Raw genomic sequence first — 23,581 nt, 5'->3', positions numbered from 1 at the left:
CTTTTCTTGTTCTATACCTCATTGTTCTTTGATTTTCGAAGTTGCTGACATGAACTTCTCAGAGATATTCTGAAAGAAGCACTTAGTCTTGATACTTTAGTTAGCAATTTGGTGTTTAGGATGACTAATAAAATATAGAGCTTTCAGGATAACTTGTTTCCCATGATCTATTTGCTAAGGAATCAGAGCTCTTTACCCAGAGACATTCAGACATATTGCTTTCCTGCAACTCTGGAGGCATCTTTGATTGAGATAAGGTTAAACTGGACATCACTGCCCCTCTGAACAACTGGCTCCTAAGGTGATCTAGCCTAGAGAATATGAGATGCTAACTTGAAACCTGAAACACAGAATAAGACAACACAAAGCATGTTAGGATATAATAAATTCAGTTTCATATAGCCTAATATATTTATTTTAAACATAAATATTCACAACAATGCAATATATGTCCAATTACATATATTAAGTGCTTCCCATTTGCAGAAAAGTAATATACAGAAGCACAATACATTCAAAATTATTTTCTGACTTAAAATATTTACTTATTATCAATGCATTGCTAATTGCTTGCAATTTTGCCTTCTGTAATTATACTAATATGTTGAATAGAGTGTAGTCTGCTGTATTAATTTATATATCTATTTTTCAATTGGATGAGTCTTTATCCATTTATTTATGGCCTAGATGCATCTCTTCTATTCCAGGTGCATAAATGTTTTTAATCTGCTTATTTTCTTTTGCTTATTTAAATGTAATGAATTAAGATTTCAACTTACTTTGCCACATCCAGACACTTAAGTTATATTTCTAATAGTTTCTGTGACTTATAATATAGCATTTTTATGTTAATAAATTGTCTCCCATATAACAACATTAAGTATTATGCCAAGAAAAGTCTTGCTGCTGTGTGTGTATATATAGTGTGTAGGTATGTATGTATCTATAAGCACAGAGAACTACATACTTCAATGTCATTAAAGTCAGTGATATATTTTGTGGATCAATTCACCCAATAATTAAATACATTTGAAGGAAGCAAGGTAGTGTACATGTTAAGTTTTACGTGTATAGTACCTGTAGTATCTTTTCGGCAGTTCATATTTAAGGTATGCCTCAGTGCCCTGAAGATAGATTGAAACACAGAAGCCTCAAAACTTAGAAATCACTTTTATCAACACATGTGGCCTCAAACATGGCTTTTTGAACATCATCCATTTGAGTTATTATGGTTCAAAGATTAAAAGCTCAATACAGGAAAGTTAGGCCATGATTAGAAGAAAACAAAATCAACTGAACACAGGCTGCTGAAATAATGTTTGCAAGATCAAATGCAATGACTGTGACCAGGAACGATAGGTCTTCCATGGTTTCTCCAATATTGCCATTAAATCCCATAAGGAAAGTTATTTGCTTAAAAAAACAGACTTTAAAATACAATCTATGGGGCTTCCCTGGTGGCGCAGTGGTTGAGAGTGCGCCTGCCGATTCAGGGGACGCGGGTTCGTGCCCCGGTCTGGGAGGATCCCACGTGCCGCGGAGTGGCTGGGCCTGTGAGCCATGGCCGCTGAGCCTGCGTGTCCGGAGCCTGTGCTCCGCAACGGGAGAGGCCACAACAGTGAGAGGCCCGCATACCGCAAAAAAAAAAAATACAATCTATGCTGTTTTGAACTTGATAGCTTGCATGGTTAACACCAGTTTTTAAGTATTTAGCATTGTTCTCATTGGAGGTTTTCACATTTTCTTTGTGGACCTGAAAACATATATGTAGTTTCAGAATATAAGAAAAATTTCTTGTTTTCAGAGAAATTATCCCACATGTTACCAGTGTGGAATAATGTCTTCCTCTTATTAAGTACTCCTCAGGAGCTATGATGATGGGGAGGTGTAAGTTACTAAAGTGTAAGTACTAAAACCCATGGACTAGGGTTGAGAGTAGGGCTGAGGTGGGGTTGAGGACTAAGGAAGCGGGAAGAAAGTTAAGTCTTGCACTCATTCACCTCTACAATATTCTCCTACTAAAAGCCTACTAGAAACTAGACACAATTTTAAATTTAGAGGGCATTTTGGAATACAAATATAATCTCCTATTTTGAATTCCTGGGGGTCATATAGCTAACAAAAAATGATAGTACATTGTCTTAGTCCATTTGGACTGCTGTAACAAAATACCATAGACTGGGTGGCTTAAACAACAGATTTTTATTTCTCACAGTTGTGGAGGCTGCAAGTCCAAGATCAAGGTGTCAACACATCCAGTGTCTGGTGAGAGGCTGCTTCCTGGCTTGCAGACAGCCAGTTTCTCCCTGTGTCCTCACTCCATAGACTGCACAGAGAGAGAAAGCAAACTTATTTGTGTCTTTTTATAAGGGCACCAATCCCATTCAGGAGGGCTCCATTCTCATGACCTAATTACCTTATAGACTCCATATCCTAACACCATCACATTATGAGTTAGGATTTCAACATATGAATTTAGGGCATATACAAACAGTCCATAACATATGTAGAGAGAAATGAAAAGAAATATGCACAAAGGGTGCTATGCCCAGGTCCCTGAGTGGACCACATTGTACTTGCCAAGAGTTTCTGCTGTAGATAGCAGCAGAGGGATGTTCCAAATCTTAACAGGAGGGGAAGTTACAGATCCATATGCCAAATGCATTATTGCAAAAGAAAGAAATCACTGTTACGGAAATAGCAGTTCCTCACCCCGTGACCAGTTTGATCTTCTTGCTGAAGCCCTGCTCACTCTCAAATTAATTATGTTTTCCACATATGGGAGCTGGCTTTGTGGATTGTGGATGGATTAATGTGCAAAATTGTCCGATAAATTGAAAATAGATTTCAATTACATGATGTAATTGTATTTATTAAAAATATTTTAATAAAGAAAATTATTGATTAGAAGATACATTGGAGAACACTAAATATATATGTTATGTATGTATATATAGATATACACATACATTTGCAATATTGAATCTAAAATGGATTCACATTCAGTAGTAATAAAGAATGAACAAATTGCAGTATTAGAATCTATGAAGTGTAGAGTAACTGAAGTTTCACAACTCAATAATGCTTTATAAGTACCTTGTGATGTAGCAAGTATGGGCACTATTGTCTACTTGCAGAGAGAAAACACGAGAATCCTTCAGTCCACAAGTCCTTATTAAGCATCCAGCACATGCCAGGTATAATGCCAAGTCTTCAGGCTGCCACCAGGAACAAAGCAGACATCGTCTTCCTTGTGTATATGCAAAGATTTTCTAACTGGCTAAGCCCACACAGACCTTGTCAGGACTATGTCAGGATTTAGAGGCCAGATGTGTACCCAACCAACTTAGCCCAGCAATACCCTACCAAATTAGACAGCCTCCTGAAAAGGATGGTAATTTTAAAATATTAATTTAGGTATAAAACATACTGTAGAGATTAAATAATATATGTATTTCTCTTCTTTTTCAAAAAAAATACATGTTAATGGTTTCCTGGATACCAGATTCATTTTTAAACCTTTCCTCTGACCGTAGGAGCTGATGCTGTGGAAGCTCAGTGTAAAAGGTTTGAAGTGAGAGCAAGTGAAGACGGCAGGGTGCTGTTTTCTGCAGATGAAGATGGAATTACCATTGGGGCTGAAAAGCTGAAAGTTACAGGTACTGTAGATGGAGGTCTTGGAACACTGTTTACTTCTTGAAAGAATACGCAACTGAACGAGAAACTACTTTTTTATATCTATGGTCCCCACGCCGGAAATTGAGTCTTGCATAATATCATGATATCACATCATTTGATTTTCCAGTAGTCATAAACAGAAAGCTCTGGTCTTGGTTGCAGAAGACACTATAAATATTAGCCTTAATGATGTAAAAGCAAAGCTGCACGTCTCAGGCAGGGTTAGGTGGAGGAAACTGAGTGTGGATGGTGGAAGAAAAGGGGGGGGGTGCAAACAATGATTAAAGATTACTCAAGGTGATAGATAAATACAATTTAGAAGTGTTCCTTAACAGTAAAAGATATGCAAAAGAAGAACTAAAATGTAAGTATCAACTTTAGAATGAAGTAAGGGGAAGGTTATAAGTAAATTAAATTCCTGTTCTTTAGGGCTCATAATTATCTTCAAAAGTATATAAATGAAGAAATAGTGCTAATCACCTATTATTGAGACATTATTAAAGTCATTATTCTAATATTAGGGCCATTAGTGTCAACCACCAACTGAAATGAAAAAGCGAAAACAAGAACAAAATAACAGAAAGTTAAAAGCACGATTGGGAATGGGGAAGAATTTTATTAATACTATTTTAAGCATTTTGAATACAAGCTCTTTTGAATAATTTCATTTACAACCACAATACACATTATTTTGATAAAATATTTTTAAAAGACAAAGAGGCCTATATTTAAAACATTAAATATGTTTGGCTTAGCATTTCCCAAATTTGAGTTTGGGGACAGCTCATGGGATATCTATCATATCTAGGTAGAACAGAGCCTGTGGGCCATGTGAGAGCAGTTTGCATGGTAAATGACCTCAGCTGTGGGCTGTTTGGGTTAAATTCTGCCTCCACCATTCAATAATTTGAGTAAATCTATGCCATCTATTGTCTTTCATCTAAATCATTGAAATGATAGTGCGCACATGCCTATGTGTGCATGTGTGTTTTTAGAATGTTTTGGGCACATAATGAAGACATTGTAAAGGTTAGCTTTTTGTTTTTATTAATAAAGATAATATTGATATTGCCAATATCCCAGACACCAGGGTCTGTGTGGATTTCAAGAAAGATACACTATTAAATAACAATGAAATTCAACAAAGATCGTTGAATGGGGATCTTCACTGGGCATCTCTGGTCTGGCTCACAATCTACCACCACCATCATTACTGTCTCCAAGGGCCTCCTTTCTTTCTTTCGTGAGTTTTCTGATGAGTAGCTGGAGCCTGCTCCATTGGGTTAGTGTTTGGGCTGGTTCGCAGGACTGCACATCAGCCTCATTTCTCTTTCTTTCTTAAGACTCCTTAAAAAGGTCAGGAGTAAACATGTACATGGGGTAAACATTGGCCTTCCTAAGTCTTGAGTTGGCAGTCAGGGACCCCAAAAAAATTTTTTTAATTAAAAAATCATGAGGAGGGCTTCCCTGGTGGTGCAGTGGTTAAGAATCCACCTGCCAGTGCAGGGGACACGGGTTAGAGCCCTGGTCCGGGAAGATCCCACATGCCACGGAGCAACTAAGCCCGTGTGCCACAACTACTGAGCCTGCACTCTAGAGCCCCTGAGCCACAACTACTGAGCCCGCATGCCACAACTACGGAAGCCTGTGCGCCCAGAGCCCATGCTCCACAACAAGAGAAGCCACCACAATGAGAAGCCCGCACACCGCAACAAAGAGTAGCCCCTGCTCACTGCAACTAGAGAAAGCCTGCGTGCAGCAACAAAGACGCAACGCAGCCAAAAATAAATAAATAGATAAAATAAATTTATTTAAAAAAATCATGAGGATTTTCCTTGGCAAAGAGCACAAACAAGTCAGAAAGGACATTGACTTTAGGACCCTTGATGCTATCATCTGAGTTACTAGTTGGTGAGAAAGTCGGGAACCAGAGTAAAAACGCACTCAGAGGGATTGGGCAGATGTGATTTCAATATTTAACAATCTTTAAACCTTGGTAGTGCCTGTAGTTATCAGCTTTGATACCAAAATAATCCTCATAGCTTTTAGGATATTACACACATGACCAAAAATTATTTCATGCATTTCAGATATTTGCATTGGGTACTTTGTATTCATAAGTGAAGGGTAGTTCTGGAGCTCTTGACGGCTTTTATGATCTCATGGAATTCTAACTTTCTCTGATCTTTATATTACCTTGATTTTTCTCATAACTAGTGCAGCGAAGTACTGTCTTCACAAAATTAGACCCAATAACTAGTTTTTTTTTAATTCTTCTTGGAGGTAGATAGATACTCACATTTATTTCCTCTTTTTCTCGGTAGCCTGGTTGCCATCTTTGAATTGTTAATTGGACTATTAAATCAGAGGAAAAAGTGCTCCCTAAAAAATCTAAGGATTTTTTGCTTTTCAGTTAACTGTCTTAGGGCAGTCATCTCTGCTGACCTATTATTCATTCTTTCTCTCTTTCTCCTCTTTGTATGTGTGTGATATATGCATGGTATATTGTATGATGTATAGATGGATAAATACATATATCTCACTCTAGCTCTGTTTTTCCATTTCTTTCTCTGTCTCAAATATATACACACAGCTTTGAGTTTATTTTTCATAATACTCTTGTTTAATCTATATTTTCCAATTATCTCAAAAAATTAATTAATCAGTTTTACAGTATGTTTATGTATCATATGACTCCAGAAGATCCTAAATAATAAACTAATACAATTTTGAGTTCACAATTATAGAATCCAGGCAGATTTTTGTAAAGGATGGAAGCATCACACAGGAGGGAACAATGAGAGTGTCTATAACAAGTAACCCTGGCTTTTAACCTGATGAGGGTATGCAAGGGCCACATCTTTCATAAATAATGCTAAGTTAGGGAATACTTTATTTTATTTTTATTTTTTTAATATATTTATTTATCTATTTATTTCTTTATTTTTGGCTGCGTTGGGTCTTTGTTGCTGTGCACGGGCTTTCTCTAGTTGTGGTGAGTGGGGGATACTCTTCATTGTGGCACGCAGGCCTCTCATTGCGGTGGCTTCTCTTGCTGTGGAGCACGGGCTCTAGGCACGCAGGCTTCAGTAGCTGTGGCACGCAGCCTCAGTAGTTGTGGCTCGCAGGCTCAGTAGTTATGGCACACGGGCTTAATTGCTCAGCGGCATGTGGGATCTTCCTGGACCAGGGCTCAAACCCGTGTCCCCTGCATTGGCAGGTGGATTCTCAACCACAGCACCACCAGCGAAGTCCTAGGGGAGTACTTTAACATGATTAAAATTCCCCTCAGTATCCAGTCACACTTCTGTTTCTCACAGAAGAACCCAGATAGACCCACAGACACAGACACAAACATACACACATACACACACATTCTCAAATTCCTGTGAGGTCCTTACTCCATTACCAGAATACCGCATAGGAACTTTATAGTAGCTTTATTCCTCTTGTGATACCTCTAAAATAAAGGAAAATAAAGTTATCAATGGCAAATATAATTTAGAATTTCACATGCTTAGAGGAGAAAATTGTGCATAGCGTAGCATGCAATTTAAGGGCACTGGGATTGATTAGTAACCTCATATGTACTTTAAAGCAGTGCTTAAATATTTAACAAACTATACTACAAAGAAACAGTGACTCCAGGGTATTTCATGTAAATTAGGTAGCAGTGCTGACAAGACTTCAAAGTTGCATGTGACAAGAGATCTGTGTGAGGTTGATTCTAGAATTTTAAATTTGTGACACAGAAATGTTCTATTTAAGCAATATCCATAGGGATTAAAATGGATCCTTTCTAATTTATATTTTAGGAAAAACGGCATTTCGTACATGGACTTCTCTTTCCAGGTGGCAGAAGTAGATGAATTTACTTAGATAATAAGTGTGTCTATCCAGCTGAGGCAAAAGCACTTATGACTAAAATTATTTGTAGATCTAGTGTGGCTCCGGATACTCAAATTTACTCTCCTTAGAGCATAGCAGGGATGTACTTGATGCATTTAAATACTTTCAGGGTGCAGGAGGGTAGAAGTAAAGTGGCAGGTGGTTACCTGAATACCACCACCCCTCATTACCCCATCGGCATGTTCAGCAATCAGTCAGTCACATGCTTTCAATTTTTAATGTTTTTACTCTTGATATTACTTGACTTGCTCAGTAGTACTTTGCTTAACTCTTAATATGAATATACTTATTCGACCTTAACATACCCTGTCTATATCATTGAATATATGGGAGTTTTACACTTTAGCTCACATATGCATACTTGACAACTTTATTTTCCTTTGTATTCCCTAATATTGGTCAAAGATACTACTTAAAGCAATTATCTTTTGAGACCAGGTCAATAAATAAAAGATATGAACCTTTACATGCAGAAGACTCTTAAATTTAGTGCTTTCAGGCAGAATCAATCAACTGCGATTTGTACTTTCATTTTTATTCCAAGTAGTATATTAACTTAGAAAACAAAGTGCAGGTCATTTGACTTTATAAAGTGAAAGACTTTAGTCCTATAGGATACTTTCATGTTAAATTAAAAGCCATTAGTTGGAGTTAGATCTCTCTGTTTTGCCTTTGAGAGAAAAGTAGAAAATGGCTCAATGTATGAGAAGAAAGGATATCTCTTTTTTATCAGGCAGTAGAAATTAAAACTGGCAATCTGGGTCTTCCCTGGTGGTGCAGTGGTTGAGAGTCCGCCTGCCGATGCAGGGGACACGGGTTCGTGCCCCGGTCCAGGAAGATCCCACATGCCACGGAGCGGCTGGGCCCGTGAGCCATGGCCGCTGAGCCTGCGCGTCCGGAGCCTGTGCTCCACAATGGGAGAGGCCACAGCAGTGAGAGGCCCGCATAGCGCAAAAAAAAAAAACAAAAAACAAAAAAAACTGGCAATTTGAAAGAATAGTGAATCCGAATCATGCATCCACCCTGTGCCCTAGTGTTTGCTTGAAAGCCAAGAGTGTCATTCCTTTGTCTCTATTTGAATTGAATGATTGGAAAGATAGACAGGTTCCAATGCTTATTTGACAACAAAAGAAAGAGTTTTCCAAAGAGCTGCCTTTAAGTTAAACACTATGTTTCTGGGTTGAAATCAGTATTTTCTGGTTTGTCTTTATTAGTTAGCCTTCTACATCCTTCTTCTTGTCTGTGCAATTGGGACATTGTGATGGGGTCAGCTTTGGAATTAACCTTTCTATTACATAGGACTGTTGTTCCTCCAGGCTGTCCAAATGCCAGGAACATGGTAACACTCAACCATCAGGATAGAGCTGCTTCGTCTGAATGGCACCTGAAGAAACGTGATGAGATCAGGCGCTGAGGAAAGTGAGGTGCAATCACTTCATTTTCTTCGGTGTGGCATTTCAAGTCTGTAGACTGGGGTAAATCACTCAACTCAATTTTCTAGTTGCTTTTTTAAATTAGTACTCCTCCTCCTTTCCTCCCACCCCAGCGAGCCTGAGGAAATGCGTCAAAAGCACATCTGCATGGTTACTGTCTCTAGTTTTTTAAAACTTACAGAGGATAAAGCTTTTAGAGGTGTTAAAGATGAGTACCACTCTGGCCCCCAAATTTCTGGGTGAAAACTGATTGCAGGTTTTGAAGTGTATTAATAATGAACTATGCCATCGTCAGAAAATAGCTGCTTCCTCTGAGCACCTTACTGACAGTCTTCTCCGTGACTTATTTTATTTCTCTGAGTTCTGACTTAAATGTTTCCTAATTCTGTTAAAGCAAAACTTCTTGAAAATATAATTGGTGCAATAGAAATGTGAAGAAAGTCATAAAAGAGGACCCGCTTTCCTTTTATGAAAGGAGTTTCAAAGAATTTGTGGGTGTGTTTTTAAAACCAATCACATTTAGCAAAACTTGAATGGGGCTCCAGAGCAAGGGGTATACAAGAGTCTTTTGTTTTCTTTTTTAAATTATACTCATGACTTTTCTTCAGGCTTGACATTGTTTCAAACAATAAAATATAAATTTGAACAACATAATTAATAACCCACACATAACGTTTTTCAGACTATAGAAAAATATTCTCCACATACGTCTTAGTCAACTCAGGCTGCTGTAATAAAATATCATAAACTGAGTGGCTTAAAAAATAGAAATTAATTTTTCTCACAGTTCTGGAGTCTAGAAGTCCAAGATCAAGGTGACAGCATGGTTGGGTTCTGGTTAGAGCATTCTTCCTGGCTTGCAGACAGTTGCCTTCTCAATGTGTCCTCACAAGGCAGAAAGAGAGCGAGCCCTGGTATCTCTGACTCTTCTTATAAGGTTACTAATCCTATAATGAGCATCCCACCATGTCCCTCATCTAAATCTGATTTTCTCCCAAAGGCTCTGTCTGCAAATACCATTACACTGGGACAGATAGCCACCACACATTTATTTTGAAGAGACAACATTCAGTCCATAGCAATATGGTAAATTATTTTATTAAATATGGAAAAAATGAAGTATACAATATTAACTTTCAATGCTGTGAAGATCTTGATACAGGGATATATAATTACATAGGGTAGGTTTGTAGCTTTTTGATGATGTGGCTTTAATACAATGGTCATTCTCAGAGAATCTAGACATATCAATGACTATGTGGTGCCTTAGCCTAGTCCCCTTGAACATCAACTGTCAAATTGATAAAACCAGAAGTAGGATTCTAAGGTAGTTGGACTGCAAACAGTGGAAGACTGTAGTCCCTGTTGAGTGAGTGAAACACAGGCCTTCTGTATTATTGATTGAAGGGGGATCGTAAAGATTCAGTCCATTTCACTTCTCCTTTTGTTCTCTTTCTCAGTGGACGTGTCAAACTTCTGGTCACCTTACTCTTTAGGATACATCATTTTATCACTGAAATAGAGTCTCAATCCTGATTTCACTGGCCTGATTAGATAACTCCAAATCTTTTAAACCTCTCATGCATTCTCACAGGTAGGCTGGAGATCACTTTTTGGCGAGTTCAAAATTGTCCTCAGGAACACGTTTTGAATAGGCTTAAGTGTCAAGGTAAGTGCTCAGGTTGAAGCCCCAAAATTCTGACTTTAGGAGGGAAATTGCCAACCAAAGAATAACTGTCAACTTTTATTTTGAAATGATTATAAATTCACAAATGGAGGCACTCCAGGATCATGACAAGTTGCAGGCAGGGATAAGGGAGGATGGGGGCATCAGCTGCTTCTTCTAGATGCTAGGGAATGCAGCTGGACCTGGATCCAAAGCAGGCTCTCCATATCGAAAAGGCCCGGAGGACAATGCGTGCCTGGAGGACTGAGCTAAGGGCAGAAGGCCAGTGACCCTGTGCCTTTGGATTGGAGAATGTAACCCATTTACATGTAAGCCATGTGGCTGACAGGGTCTTGGTGCTCCAGCCAGGTGTAAGGCCTGAGCCTCTGAGGTAGGAGAGCCAAGTTCAGGACATAGGACCACCAGAGACCTCCCAGCCCCACATAATATCAATTGGCGACAGTTGTCCCAGAGATCTCTGTCTCAATGCGAGGACCCAGCTCCACTCAATGACCAGCAAGCTCCAGTGCTGGACACCCCATGACAAACAACTAGCAAGACAAGAACACAACCCCACCCATTAGCAGAAAGGCTACCTAAAATCATACTAAGTTCACAGACACCCCAAAACACACCACTGGATGCGGTCCTGCCCATCAGAAAGACAAGATCCAGCCACATCCACCAGAACACAGGCACCAGTGCCCTCCACCAGGAAGCCTACACAACCCACTGAACCAATCTTACCCACTGGGGACAGACCAAAAACAACGAGAACTACGAACCTGCAGACTGCAAAAAGGAGACAACAAACACAGTAACTTAAGCAAAATGAGAAGACAGAGAAATACACAGCAGATGAAGGAACAAAGTAAAAACCCACCAGACCAAACAAATGAAGAGGAAGTAGGCAGTCTATCTGAAAAAGAATTCAGAGTAATGATAGTAAAGATGATACAAAATCTTGGAAATAGAATGAAGAAAATACAAGAAATATTTAACAAGGACCTAGAAGAACTAAAGAGCAAACAAACAATGATGAACAACACAATAAATGAAAGTAAAACTTCTCTAGAAAGAATCAATAGCAGAATAACTGAAGCGGAAGATCGGGTAAGTGAGCTAGAAGATAAAATAGTATAAATAACTACCACAAAGCAGAATAAAGAAAAAAGAATGAAAAGAATTGAGGACAGTGTCAGAGACTTCTGGGACAACATTAAATGCACCAACATTAGAATTATAGGGCGTTCCAGAAGAAGAAGAGAAAAAGAAAGGGACTGAGAAAATATTTGAAGAAATTATAGTTGAAAACTTCCCTAACATGGGAAAGGAAATAGTCAATCAAGTCCAGGAAGCACAGAAAGTCCCATACAGGATAAATCCAAGGAGAAACACACCAAGACACTTATTAATCAAACTATCAAAAATTACATGCAAAGAATAAAAATTAAAAGCAGCAAGGGAGGGCTTCCCTGGTGGCACAGTTGCTGAGAGTCTGTCTGCCAATGCAGGAGACACGGGTTCGTGCCCCGGTCTGAGAGGATCCCACATGCCGCAGAGCGGCTGGGCCCGTGAGCCATGGCCGCTGAGCCTGCGCGTCTGGAGCCTGTGCTCCGCAATGGGAGGGGCCACAACAGTGAGAAGCCCGCGTACCGCAAAAAAAAAAAAAAAAAAGCAGCAAGGGAAAAGCAACAAATAACATGCAAGGGAATCCCCATAAGGTTAACAGCTAATCTTTCAGAAGAAAATCTGCAAGCCAGAAGGGAGTGCCAGAATACATTTAAAGTGATGAAAGAGGAAAACCTACAACCAAGATTACTCTACCCAGCAAGGATCTCATTCAGATTCGATGGAGAAATTAAAACCTTTACAGACAAGCAAAAACTAAGAGCATTCAGCACCACGAAACCAGCTTTACAACAAATGCTAAAGCTGGAAACACAAGAGAAGGAAAAGACCTACAAAAGCAAACCCAAAACAATTAAGAAAATGGTAATAGGAACATACACATTAGTAATTACCTTAAATGTAAACGGATTAAAAGCCCCAACCAAAAGACATAGACTGGCTGAATGGATACAAAAAGAAGACCCGTATATATGCTGTCTACAAGAGACGCACTTTAGACCTAGGGACACATACAGACTGAAAGTGAAGGGATGGAAAAAGATATGCCATGCACATGGAAATCAGAAGACAGCGGGAGTAACAATTCTCATATCAGAAAAAATAGACTTTAAAACAAAGACTCTGGGCTTCCCTGGTGGCGCAGTGGTTGGGAGTCCGCCTGCCGATGCAGGGGACACGGGTTTGTGCCCCAGTCCGGGAAGATCCCACATGCCGTGGAGTGGCTGGGCCCATGAGCCATGGCCACTGGGCCTGCGCGTCCGGAGCCTGTGCTCCGCAACAGGAGAGACCACAACAGTGAGAGGCCCACGTACCACAAAAAAAAAAAAAAAAAAGACTCTTACAAGAGACAAAGAAGGACACTACATAATGATCAAGGGATCAATCCAAGAAGAAGATATAACAATTGTAAATATTTATGCACCCAACATACGAGCACCTCAGTACATAAGGCAAAGCTAACAACCATAAAAGGGGAAATCGACAGTAACACAATCACAGTAGGGGACTTTAGCATTCCACTTTCACCAATGGACAGATCATCCAAAATGAAAATAAATAAGGAAACACAAGCTTTAAATGATACATTAAATAAGATGGACTTAATTGATATTTATAGGGCATTCCATCCAAAAACAACAGAATACACTTTCTTCTCAAGTGCTCATGGAACATTCTCCAGGATAGATCATATCTTGGGTCAGAAATCAAGCCTTGGTAAATTTAAGAAAATTGAGGGCTTCCCTGGTGGTGCAGTGGTTGAGAATCTGCCTGCTAATGCAGGGGCCACGGTTTCGAGCCCTGGTCTGGGAAGATCCCACATGCCGCAGAGCAACTGGGCCCGTGAGCCACAACTACTGAGCCTGCGCGTCTGGAGCCTGTGCTCCACAACAAGAGAGGCCACGATAGTGAGAGGCCCGCGCATCGCGATGAAGAGTGGCCCCCGCTTGCCACAACTAGAGAAAGCCCACACACAGAAACAAAGACCCAACACAGCCAAAGATAAAAAAATAAGTAAATAAATAAAAATAATAATATTTAAAAAAAAAAAAAGAAAATTGAAATCGTATCAAGTATCTTTTCCGACCACAACACTATGAGACTAGATATCAATTACAGGAAAAAAACTGTAAAAAATACAAGCACATGGAGGCTAAACAATACACTACTAAATAACCAAGAGATCACTGAAGAAATCAAAGAGGAAATAAAAAAATACCTAGAAACAAATGACAATGGAGACACGACGACCCAAAACCTATGGGACGCAGCAAAAGCAGTTCTAAAAGGGAAGTTTATAGCTATACAAGCCTATCTTAAGAAACAAGAAACATCTCAAATAAACAACCTAACCTTAGACCTAAAGCAAGTAGAGAAAGAACAAAAAAAAAACCCAAAGTTAGCAGAAGGAAAGAAATCATAAAGATCAGATCAGAAATAAATGAAAAAGAAATGAAGGAAATGATAGCAAAGATCAATAAAGCTAAAAGCTGGTTCTTTGAGATGATAAACAAAATTGATAAACTATTAGCCAGACTCCTCAAGAAAAAAAGGGAGAAGATTCAAATCAATAGAATTAGAAATGAAAAAGGAGAAGTAACAACTGACACTGCAGAAATACAAAGGGTCATGAGAGATTACTGCAAGAAACTCTATGCTAATAAAATGGACAACCTGGAAGAAATGGACAAATTCTTAGAAATGCACAACCTGCCAAGACTGAATCAGGAAGAAATAGAAAATATGAATAGACCAATCACAAGCACTGAAATTGAAACTGTGATTAAAAATCTTCCAACAAACAAAAGCCCAGGACCAGATGGCTTCACAGGCGAATTCTATCAAACATTTAGAGAAGAGCTAACACCCATCCTTCTCAAACTCTTCCAAACAATTTCAGAGGAAGGAACACTCCCAAACTCATTGTATGAGGCCACCATCACCTTGATACCAAAACCAGGCAAGGATGTCACAAAGACAGAAAACTACAGGCCAATATCACTGATGAACATAGATGCAAAAATCCTCAACAAAATACTAGCAAACAGAATCCAACAGCACATTAAAAGGATCATACACCATGATCAAGTGGGGTTTATTCCAGGAATGCAAAGATTCTTCAATATACCCAAATCAATCAATGTGATACACCATATTAACAAGTTGAAGGAGAAAAACCATATGATCATCTCAATAGATGAAGAAAAAGCTTTCGACAAAATTCAACACCCATTTATGATAAAAACCCTCCAGAAAGTAGGCATACATGGAACTTACCTCAACATAATAAAGGCCATATATGACAAACCCACAGCCAACATCGTTCTCAATGGTGAAAAACTGAAACCATTTCCACTAAGATCAAGAGCAAGCCAAGGTTGCCCACTCTCACCACTGTTTTTCAACATAGTTTTGGAAGTTTTAGCCACAGCAATCAGAGAAAAAAAAGAAATAAAAGGAATCCAAGTCAGAAAAGAAGAAGTAAAACTGTCACTGTTTGCAGATGACATGATACTATACATAGAGAATCCTAAACATGCTACCAGAAAAATACTAGAGCTAATCAATGAATTTGGTAAAGTAGCAGGATACAAATTAATGCACAGAAATCTCTTGCATTCCTATATGCTAATGATGAAATATCTGAAAGAGAAATTAAGGAGACACTCCCATTTACCACTGCAACAAAAAGAATAAAATACCTCGGAATAAACCTGCCTAAGGAGATAAAAGACCTGTATGCGGAAAACTATAAGACACTGCTGAAAGAAATTAAAGATGATACAAACAGATGGAGAGATATACCATGTTCTTGGATTGGAAGAGTCAACATTGTGAAAATGACTCTACTACCCAAAGCAATCTACAGATTAAATGCAATCCCTATCAAACTACCACTGGCACTTTTCACAGAACTAGAACAAAAAATCTCACAATTTGTATGGAAACACAAAAGACCCCGAATAGCCAAAGCAATCTTGAGAACGAAAAATGGAGCTGGAGGAATCAGGCTCCCTGACTTCAGACTATAAAATACAAAGCTACAGTAATCGAGACAATATGGTACTGGCACAAAAACAGAAATGTAGATCAATGCATCAGGATAGAAAGCCCAGAGATAAATCCATGCACATATTGTCACCTTATCTTTGATAAAGGAGGCAAGAATATACGATGGAGAAAAGACAGCCTCTTCAATTAGCAGTGCTGGGAAAACTGGACAGCTACATGTTAAAGAATGAACTTAGAACACTCCCTAACACCGTACACAAAAATAAATTCAAAATGGATTAAAGACCTAAATGTAAGGCCAGACACTATAAAACTGTTAGAGCAAAACATAGGCAGACCACTCTATGACACAAATCACAGCAAGATCCTTTCTGACCCACCTCCTAGAGAAATGGAAATAAAAACAAAAATAAACAAATGGGACCTAATGAAACTTAAAAGCTTTTGCACAGCAAAGGAAACCATAAACAAGACAAAAGACAACCCTCAGAATGGGAGAAAATATTTGCAAACGAAGCAACTGACAAAGAATTAATCTCCAAAATATACAAGCAGCTCATGCAGCTCAATATCAAAAAAACAAACAACCCAATCCAAAAATGGGCAGAAGACCTAAACAGACATTTCTCCAAAGAAGATATACAGATTGCCAACAAACACATGAAAGGATGCTCAACATCACTAATCATTAAAGAAATGCAATTCAGAACTGCAATGAAGTATCACCTCACACCAGTCAGAATGGCCATCATCAAAAAATCTACAAACAATAAACGCTGGAGAAGGTGTGGAGAAAAGGGAACCCTCTTGCACTGTTTGTGGGAATGTGAATTGATACAGCCACTATGGAGAACAGTATGAAGGTTACTTAAAAAACTAAAAATAGAACTACCATATGACCCAACAATCCCACTACTGGGCATATACCCTGAGAAAACCATAATTCAAAAAGAGTCATGTACCACAATATTCATTGCAGCACTATTTACAATAGCCAGGACATGGAAGCAAACTAAGTGTCCATCGACAGATGAATGGATAAAGAAGATGTGGTAGGGCTTCTCTGGTGGCGCAGTGGTTGAGAGTCTGCCTGCTGATGCAGGGGACACAGGTTCATGCCCCAGTCCGGGAGGATCCCACATGCCGCGGAGCGGCTGGGCCCGTGAGCCATGGCTGCTGAGCCTGCGCGTCTGGAGCCTGTGCTCCGCAACGGGAGAGGCCACAGCAGTGAGAGGCCTGTGTACCACACACAAAAAAAAAAAATATATATATATATATATATATGTGTGTGTGTGTGTGTGTGTGTGTGTGTGTGTTACACATATACAATGGAATATTACTCAGCCATAAGAAGAAACGAAATTGATTTATTTGTAGTGAGGTGGATGGACCTAGAGTCTGTCATGCAGAGTGAAGTAAGTCAGAGAGAGAAAAACAAATACAGTATGCTAAGACATATATATGGAATCTAAAGAAAAAAAAATGGTTGTGAAGAACCTAGCGGCAGGACAGTAATAAAGACACAGAACTAGAGAATGGACTTGAGGACTTGGGGAGGGGGAAGGGTAAGCTGAGACGAAGTGAGAGAGTGGCATTTACATATATACACTATCAAATGTAAAACAGATAGCTAGTAGGAAGCAGCAGGGAGATCAGCTGCGTTAGCAGCCTGGATAGCACAGGGAGATCAGCTCTGTGCTTTGTGACCACCTAGAGGGGTGGGATAGGGAGGGTGGGAGGGAGACACAAGAGGGAGGAGATAAGGAGATACATATATATATGTATAGCTCATTCACTTTGTTATACAGCAGGAACTAACACAACATTGTAAAGCAATTATACTCCAATAAAGATGTTAAAAAAGTAATGCTGGGCCTCCCTGGTGGCGCAGTGGTTGAGAGTCCGCCTGCCGATGCAGGGGATACGGGTTCGTGCCCCGGTCTGGGAGGATCCCATATGCCGCGGAGCGGCTGGGCCCGTGAGCCATGGCCGCTGAGCCTGCGCATCCGGAGCCTGTGCCCCGCAACGGGAGAGGCCACAACAGTGAGAGGCCCGCGTACCGCAAAAAAAAAAAAAAAAAAGTAATGCTACCTAACCTCTTGTGAGTAGAAAACAAACACAGGGAAATCAAGCTCTCTTTGTTTCCCTATTGGCACACAATGAATTACATGGCAAGTGATAACATAAAATTCACAGGAGCATGTGGAACAATAAGAGGTTAAAAAAAAAGAACTCATAGAAACAAAAGGATGAAGGGAGTTTGGTTCGGCATTAGGAAGTGCTTTCTTCCTAGCTGTTTCCCAATTGGTCTCTCTCTATGAACGCCACACTATCCTGTTATTGGAGGATAGACTTTTTGAGACTTGCATTTTTCACCTCAATTTTTAAAAAACGATTATTACTAAAAGAGTGGAAACATATGTATTATGGCAGGTTGCCAAATGAAAATTCCAAATTATGACTTTGTCCACAACTGCACAGACACTCAGAAAATGACAGGTTAAACTCTGATGTTTCATTTATTTTTTAAAGTATTTTTTGATGTGAACCATTTTTGAAGCCTTTATTGTTTGTTACAGTATTGCTTCTATGTTTTGGTTTTTTGACCCCTAGGCATGGGGGATCCTTAGCTCCCCCATCAGGGATCAAACCCGCACCCCACCCCCTGCATTGAAAGAGCAGAATCTTAACCACTGGACCACCAGGGAAATCCCTCTAATATTTTAGAATCACTTAGCTATATTGAGATAAGAAGGAAAGTCTAACTAAACTGTGTTTAATAAGGTACCGTGTTAGAAGTCCTAGTTGCGTTCAGATGCTGATTTGTATATATTAACTCTGTAGCTCAGGTCCATAAAGCCATTTATAGAATTAGCATCTTTTGAACACACAAGTTTGGGTTGTTGGTTTTTTTTTTTTTTTTTGCGGTACACGGGCCTCTCACCGCCGCGGCCTCTCCCGTCGCGGAGCACAGGCTCCGGACGCGCAGGCCCAGCGGCCACGGCTCATGGGCCCAGCTGCTCCGCGGCACGTGGGATCCTCCCAGACTGGGGCACAAACCCACGCCCCCCACACCAGCAGGGGGACCCCCAACCACTGCACTACCAGGGAAGCCACAAGTTTTTTTTAATTGAAAAAATGATTGTAGAAAGTTCAGATACAGGCATACCTCATTTTATTGCTCTTTGCTTTATTGCACTTTGCAGATATTGTGTTTTTTACAAACTGAAGGTGTGTGACTGTCCTGTATTAAGCAAATCTATGGGCAGCATTTTTCCAACAGCATTTGCTCAGTTCATATCTTTGTGTCACATTTTGGTAATTCTTGCAATATTTTAAATCCTTCACCAGCAAAAAAAAATTGTGACTCACTGAAGGCTCAGTTGATGGTTGGCATTTATTTAGCAATAAAATATTTTAAATTAAGGTATGTACATTGTTTTTTTAGATGTAGTGGTATTGCACACTTAACAGACTGCAGTATAGTAAAAATATAACTTTTATATGCTCTGGGAAACCAAAACATTTGTGTAACTTGCTTTATTGCATTTATTTGCTTTCTTGCCATGGTTTGGAACTGAACCCGCAGTATCTCCAGGGTATGCCTGTAAATCCATAAACACATGTAGTATCTGAAGCCACTAAAGACAGTTGGGTACCACCACTTTTGGATAAATTTCTATGGTTTTCTATTTTCCATATAATGTGCTTTAGTGGCAATGTATCAGAAGTATCAGGGGGAAAAACATTAAGAAATAAAAGTGCTGCTAAGATGAGTACCTGTCCTTGTGCATTCCACTTGAAATGATCAGCATGGTGTGCCAGTTGGAAACACAGTCTTCCTGCCTATGACTAACAGCAGTAGAAAGCCCATCTTACTTTTCTCCAGAAACTAGTTTAAATAGGGGTGAAGAATCTAAAGAATAAAATAAGACAAAAAGGCAGGATTAAGGTATTCTTTTATTTTCCCAAAGAACCTGAGTTTATGGTACAACTAACAGTACATTTTTAGATAAATAATTTCCACAGGGATCAGAAAAGCTTAAATTGCATGTGGATTAAATAATGATAAAGTTTGTAAAGGAAAGGGCTATACAGAAAATATTCCTGCATAAAAATCAATGTGACCTTAAAGAAGCAAAACTAGCACTAGCTATGCTATCTGTATTTAGGTAAAATGTCCAAACCTCAAAACAAAATACACTACTAGATTAAGTGTCTCAAAGCTTGCAAAGATAACTTAAATATAGTAAAAAGGTAATTCACGTAGAGATCTTGTCTTATTAATTTTCCAAATCACATCATGAACTGATTTTTTATGAAATGTTTTGCAAAATAAAAAAAGTATAGGTAGTTCATTTGTTATCAAGTTATTTCACATTTTTATGTTTCAGTTTCTGTTAGAATGTGCACAGTGGAGTGATCAATCAATTCAAATGTAGCTGCCTTTTGATAAATCCATAACAAAACAATCTTATGATTGTGTTTGCTAAAGATATGCTGTTGGTAACACTTGTTCATTTAAGATTTTTTAAATGTCTCAGGTGTGTATTGCTTCTTATTCCTTTAGTGATTATTAAGGTAAAGGGCAAAATGACAACCTTAGGAATTATAGACCTTGAAATTACTTATTATTTTCTGAAAATATATATCCTAAGAGTGAATGATGAAAGCTCTGCTTGACCTTCTGATATTCTTTTCTGAAGGTAGAAATTTGAAAAGAGGGATTATTTCTATATCTTTTTCCTAGATGTAGTTTCCATCAAGTATCATTCAATTTGAACATTTTTTTTCTTTTTTGTTTTCTCCACACACTTTTAAATATCAGTATTTTTTGCTTTATTAAAAGGAATAGAAGGAATTAACAAAAGAAGAGCTTTTTTCCCTAAAAAAATCAGAGATAAATGCTAGAAAAATACAAGCTACTTGAAGTTTATAAAATATGAGCAAGAAGGGTCTCTGCGTAATTTCAAATCTTGATATATTTAAGTTTAATTTTCTTCATAGTGATAAAACATTTCATTTTTGAATCTATTTCATCTTGAGGAAAATAGCTTTATTCTAATGTATTTTCAATCTGATCATCTAAGTATCTTTTCCATGATCTCTTTTTATCTTCTGAAAACCTTAAAAAGTTGGAAAGAGGGCATGATTTGGCATCTGAGAGTAAATGCCTTGAGATATTTTTTTAAATTATGAAAAATGCTGACTGAAAAGTAAAAACAGATTTTGAAATAACTTATTTTCAGAAATATTGGCACCTTATTCTCTGCTTTCAAATGAACAACATGGTAGGGGTTTGTTTCTGTTTCAGAGAGACAATTTAACAATACTGTTTCCCTGTTTTACTAGAAAAATTAACATTGAATAGGCTCATAATAACAGTTTTAATAAATTCAGATCATCACCTCAGGATATTAATAACCTGATTTGTTTTGAAGTATTAAATGAAGAAATATACTGGGAAACAGAAACTTAGCAAGTTTTACATATCAATCATAAAATACTGCAGAATAATTTTTAATTTATTCACGCTTTTATTAATTTTTTCATTCCCATTCTTTCTTTCATTTACTGATCCTTAACTGTATATCAGAATTCAAGATCAGTACTAAGCATACAAAATTTATTAAGACAAAGTCCTTGAGTTCAAGGAACTCATAAATTACTGGGTAGAAGTTTAACGTGAATTGCAAAGCAGTATAACTGCTATGTATAGTAATTTTCACAAGGAGCTGGGGAAGCTGAGCAGAAAGAGGAACAGTAGGAAGGACACAGTAAATGCTTCACAGAGAAAATCATTTAGAATCAGATCCTGAAAATGAGTAGAGACAACCATTAAAGGGGCAAGAGAGGTATGTCGGGAAGAAGTGGTACTCTTAACAGTTTATAAACATTTCAAAATCTGCAAAAGTTTTATTGTCACTGGAGTATAAAATGCAGAAAACTGCTAACAGGTAAGTCCTACTAAGGAATTTGGGTTTGACTTCCACAGACATCTGGATTCCAGAAGCATTTTAAGTGAGAATTACACAGTCAGCTTTGAATTTCAGAACCTTAGTTGGCTATGGTATCGAGGAATAACTGGGAGAAAATATAAGTGATACTGAAGTTGTAAAAAGAAGTCAACTAATAGGGAAGTTGAACAAGAAAGGGCATCTCAGTATATTTCCCCATTTCTGACTTGAGTTTTTAGGGCATGATTGTACCATTAATCAAACTAGGAGGGTTAAAAACAGGGGGAAAAGTTTTCAAGAAGAAAGTCCTCCAAATATTGATCCTTACCACTATTTATTAATTACCTTACATATGTAAGATACCATGTTGCTCACAAGAATACAATGGGATATAAGGAACGTCTTTGATATATATATTTTTTTAGCCTAGAGGGGTAGTAATATACAATTCAGCACGTAAAATTTCAGGATAGATGTGATAGCTTCTCAATGAGTGCTATAGGTAGTAAACCCCAAATATAGTCAGAGAATGAACAGATTGTATTTACCTTAACGGGTGGGAAAATTAGTAAATAGATTTATAGATGAGTAGAGGAAAATAAGTCTGAATGAATGGATTTTGCATTCAAGCAGAAGTCTTGAATGGTGGGCAAAAGCATTATACAAGAAAATAATTACAGGCTTTTGTACAGGTGAGATATCAGAAGGTTTGGTAAAATTAATATAGCAATGTATAGGTGGTATTTTGTGCAGTTAGCTGGAAGCAGGAACACCATTTAGACTATTAAAATAACACAAGTAAGAGATGTATGTTGAAATGGGTTGACATTTCTCCTTTTAAAGGGTAACGATGCTTTCAGGATTCAGAGGAACTCATTTTAATGGAGTAAAAGATATGATAGTTAATAATTTACTTTTTCCAATATGATTATTCCATCCCTTCCCCCAAATACGTTTTCTGTCGATTTGCAGGGGCAAACTTATTTCCACTTGTATATAAGGAGAAATGAGAAGAGGTATACAGGCTTCGACATGTCAGAAAAAATTATGTAACTTGTGACAGTTAGAAATTGAAGGTACCTGGGCTTCCCTGGTGGCGCAGTGGTTGAGAGTCCTCCTGCCGATGCAGGGGACACGGGTTCGTGCCCCGGTCTGGGAGGATCCCACGTGCCACGGAGTGGCTGGGCCCGTGAGCCGTGGCCACTGGGCCTGCGCGTCCGGAGCCTGTGCTCCACAATGGGCGAGGCCACGGCAGTGAGAGGCCCGCGTACCACAAAACAAAGAAATTGAAGATACCTTAGAGATCATGTTATTTAGAGCTTAATTTTACAAATAGCAATGGGGGGGGGCGGCTTTAAATACTTGTCAAAGATCAAAGAATGAATTAGAGGCAGATTTGGGAATAAAATGAAACTGCTCCCTGTCCAATCTTTTACTCTACCAATTTAGATCTGGGGGGAAAGAGATGCAAATAAAGAAAAAAGAAAGCAAAGTGTAAAGACTTCCAAAGAATTTGAAATATTCAGTAGCATAAGTTTAAATTTGAAGATAATGAATAAATAAGAATCCTTCTGGCCCTTAAGATCTAGATGAACTTACCCTGAACCTCATCCCTATTCTAGTGCAGGAATTTAAAATGCTGCCTAAGTTCCCATTGTCAGGAGAAGAGGGCAGGCGGACAGGTACTCATGCTCTCTTAACATCCTTTGCCTCATGCCTCCTATTATTTCTTCTGTCCCATATAGAGCTGGGTGTGGTATTCATTCCCTTCTTTGTCCCTCTCCAAAAAAAATCTT

General features: G+C 38.5%; 1 protein-coding gene across 3 annotated transcripts in view; it reads left to right on the top strand.

Annotated features, from left to right (window-relative positions):
* Nucleotides 1-23,581, top strand: part of SGCZ (sarcoglycan zeta) — an 883,936-nt gene that overhangs the window by 837,432 nt on the left and 22,923 nt on the right. For 2 of the 3 annotated variants that reach the window (XM_081221232.1, XM_081221231.1), the window contains one exon: nucleotides 3,537-3,659. The exons of the other annotated variant lie outside the window; for it this stretch is intronic. In XM_081221232.1, the coding sequence (XP_081077358.1) occupies nucleotides 3,537-3,659 (123 nt within the window). The remainder of the gene's footprint in view (nucleotides 1-3,536; nucleotides 3,660-23,581) is intronic. 3 annotated transcript variants of the gene reach the window in all.

The sequence above is a fragment of the Mesoplodon bidens genome (assembly GCF_964165515.1).
Source record: "Mesoplodon bidens genome assembly, chromosome: 20".
NCBI lineage: Eukaryota > Metazoa > Chordata > Mammalia > Artiodactyla > Ziphiidae > Mesoplodon > Mesoplodon bidens.
This window is presented reverse-complemented; position numbering and strand designations above follow the sequence as displayed.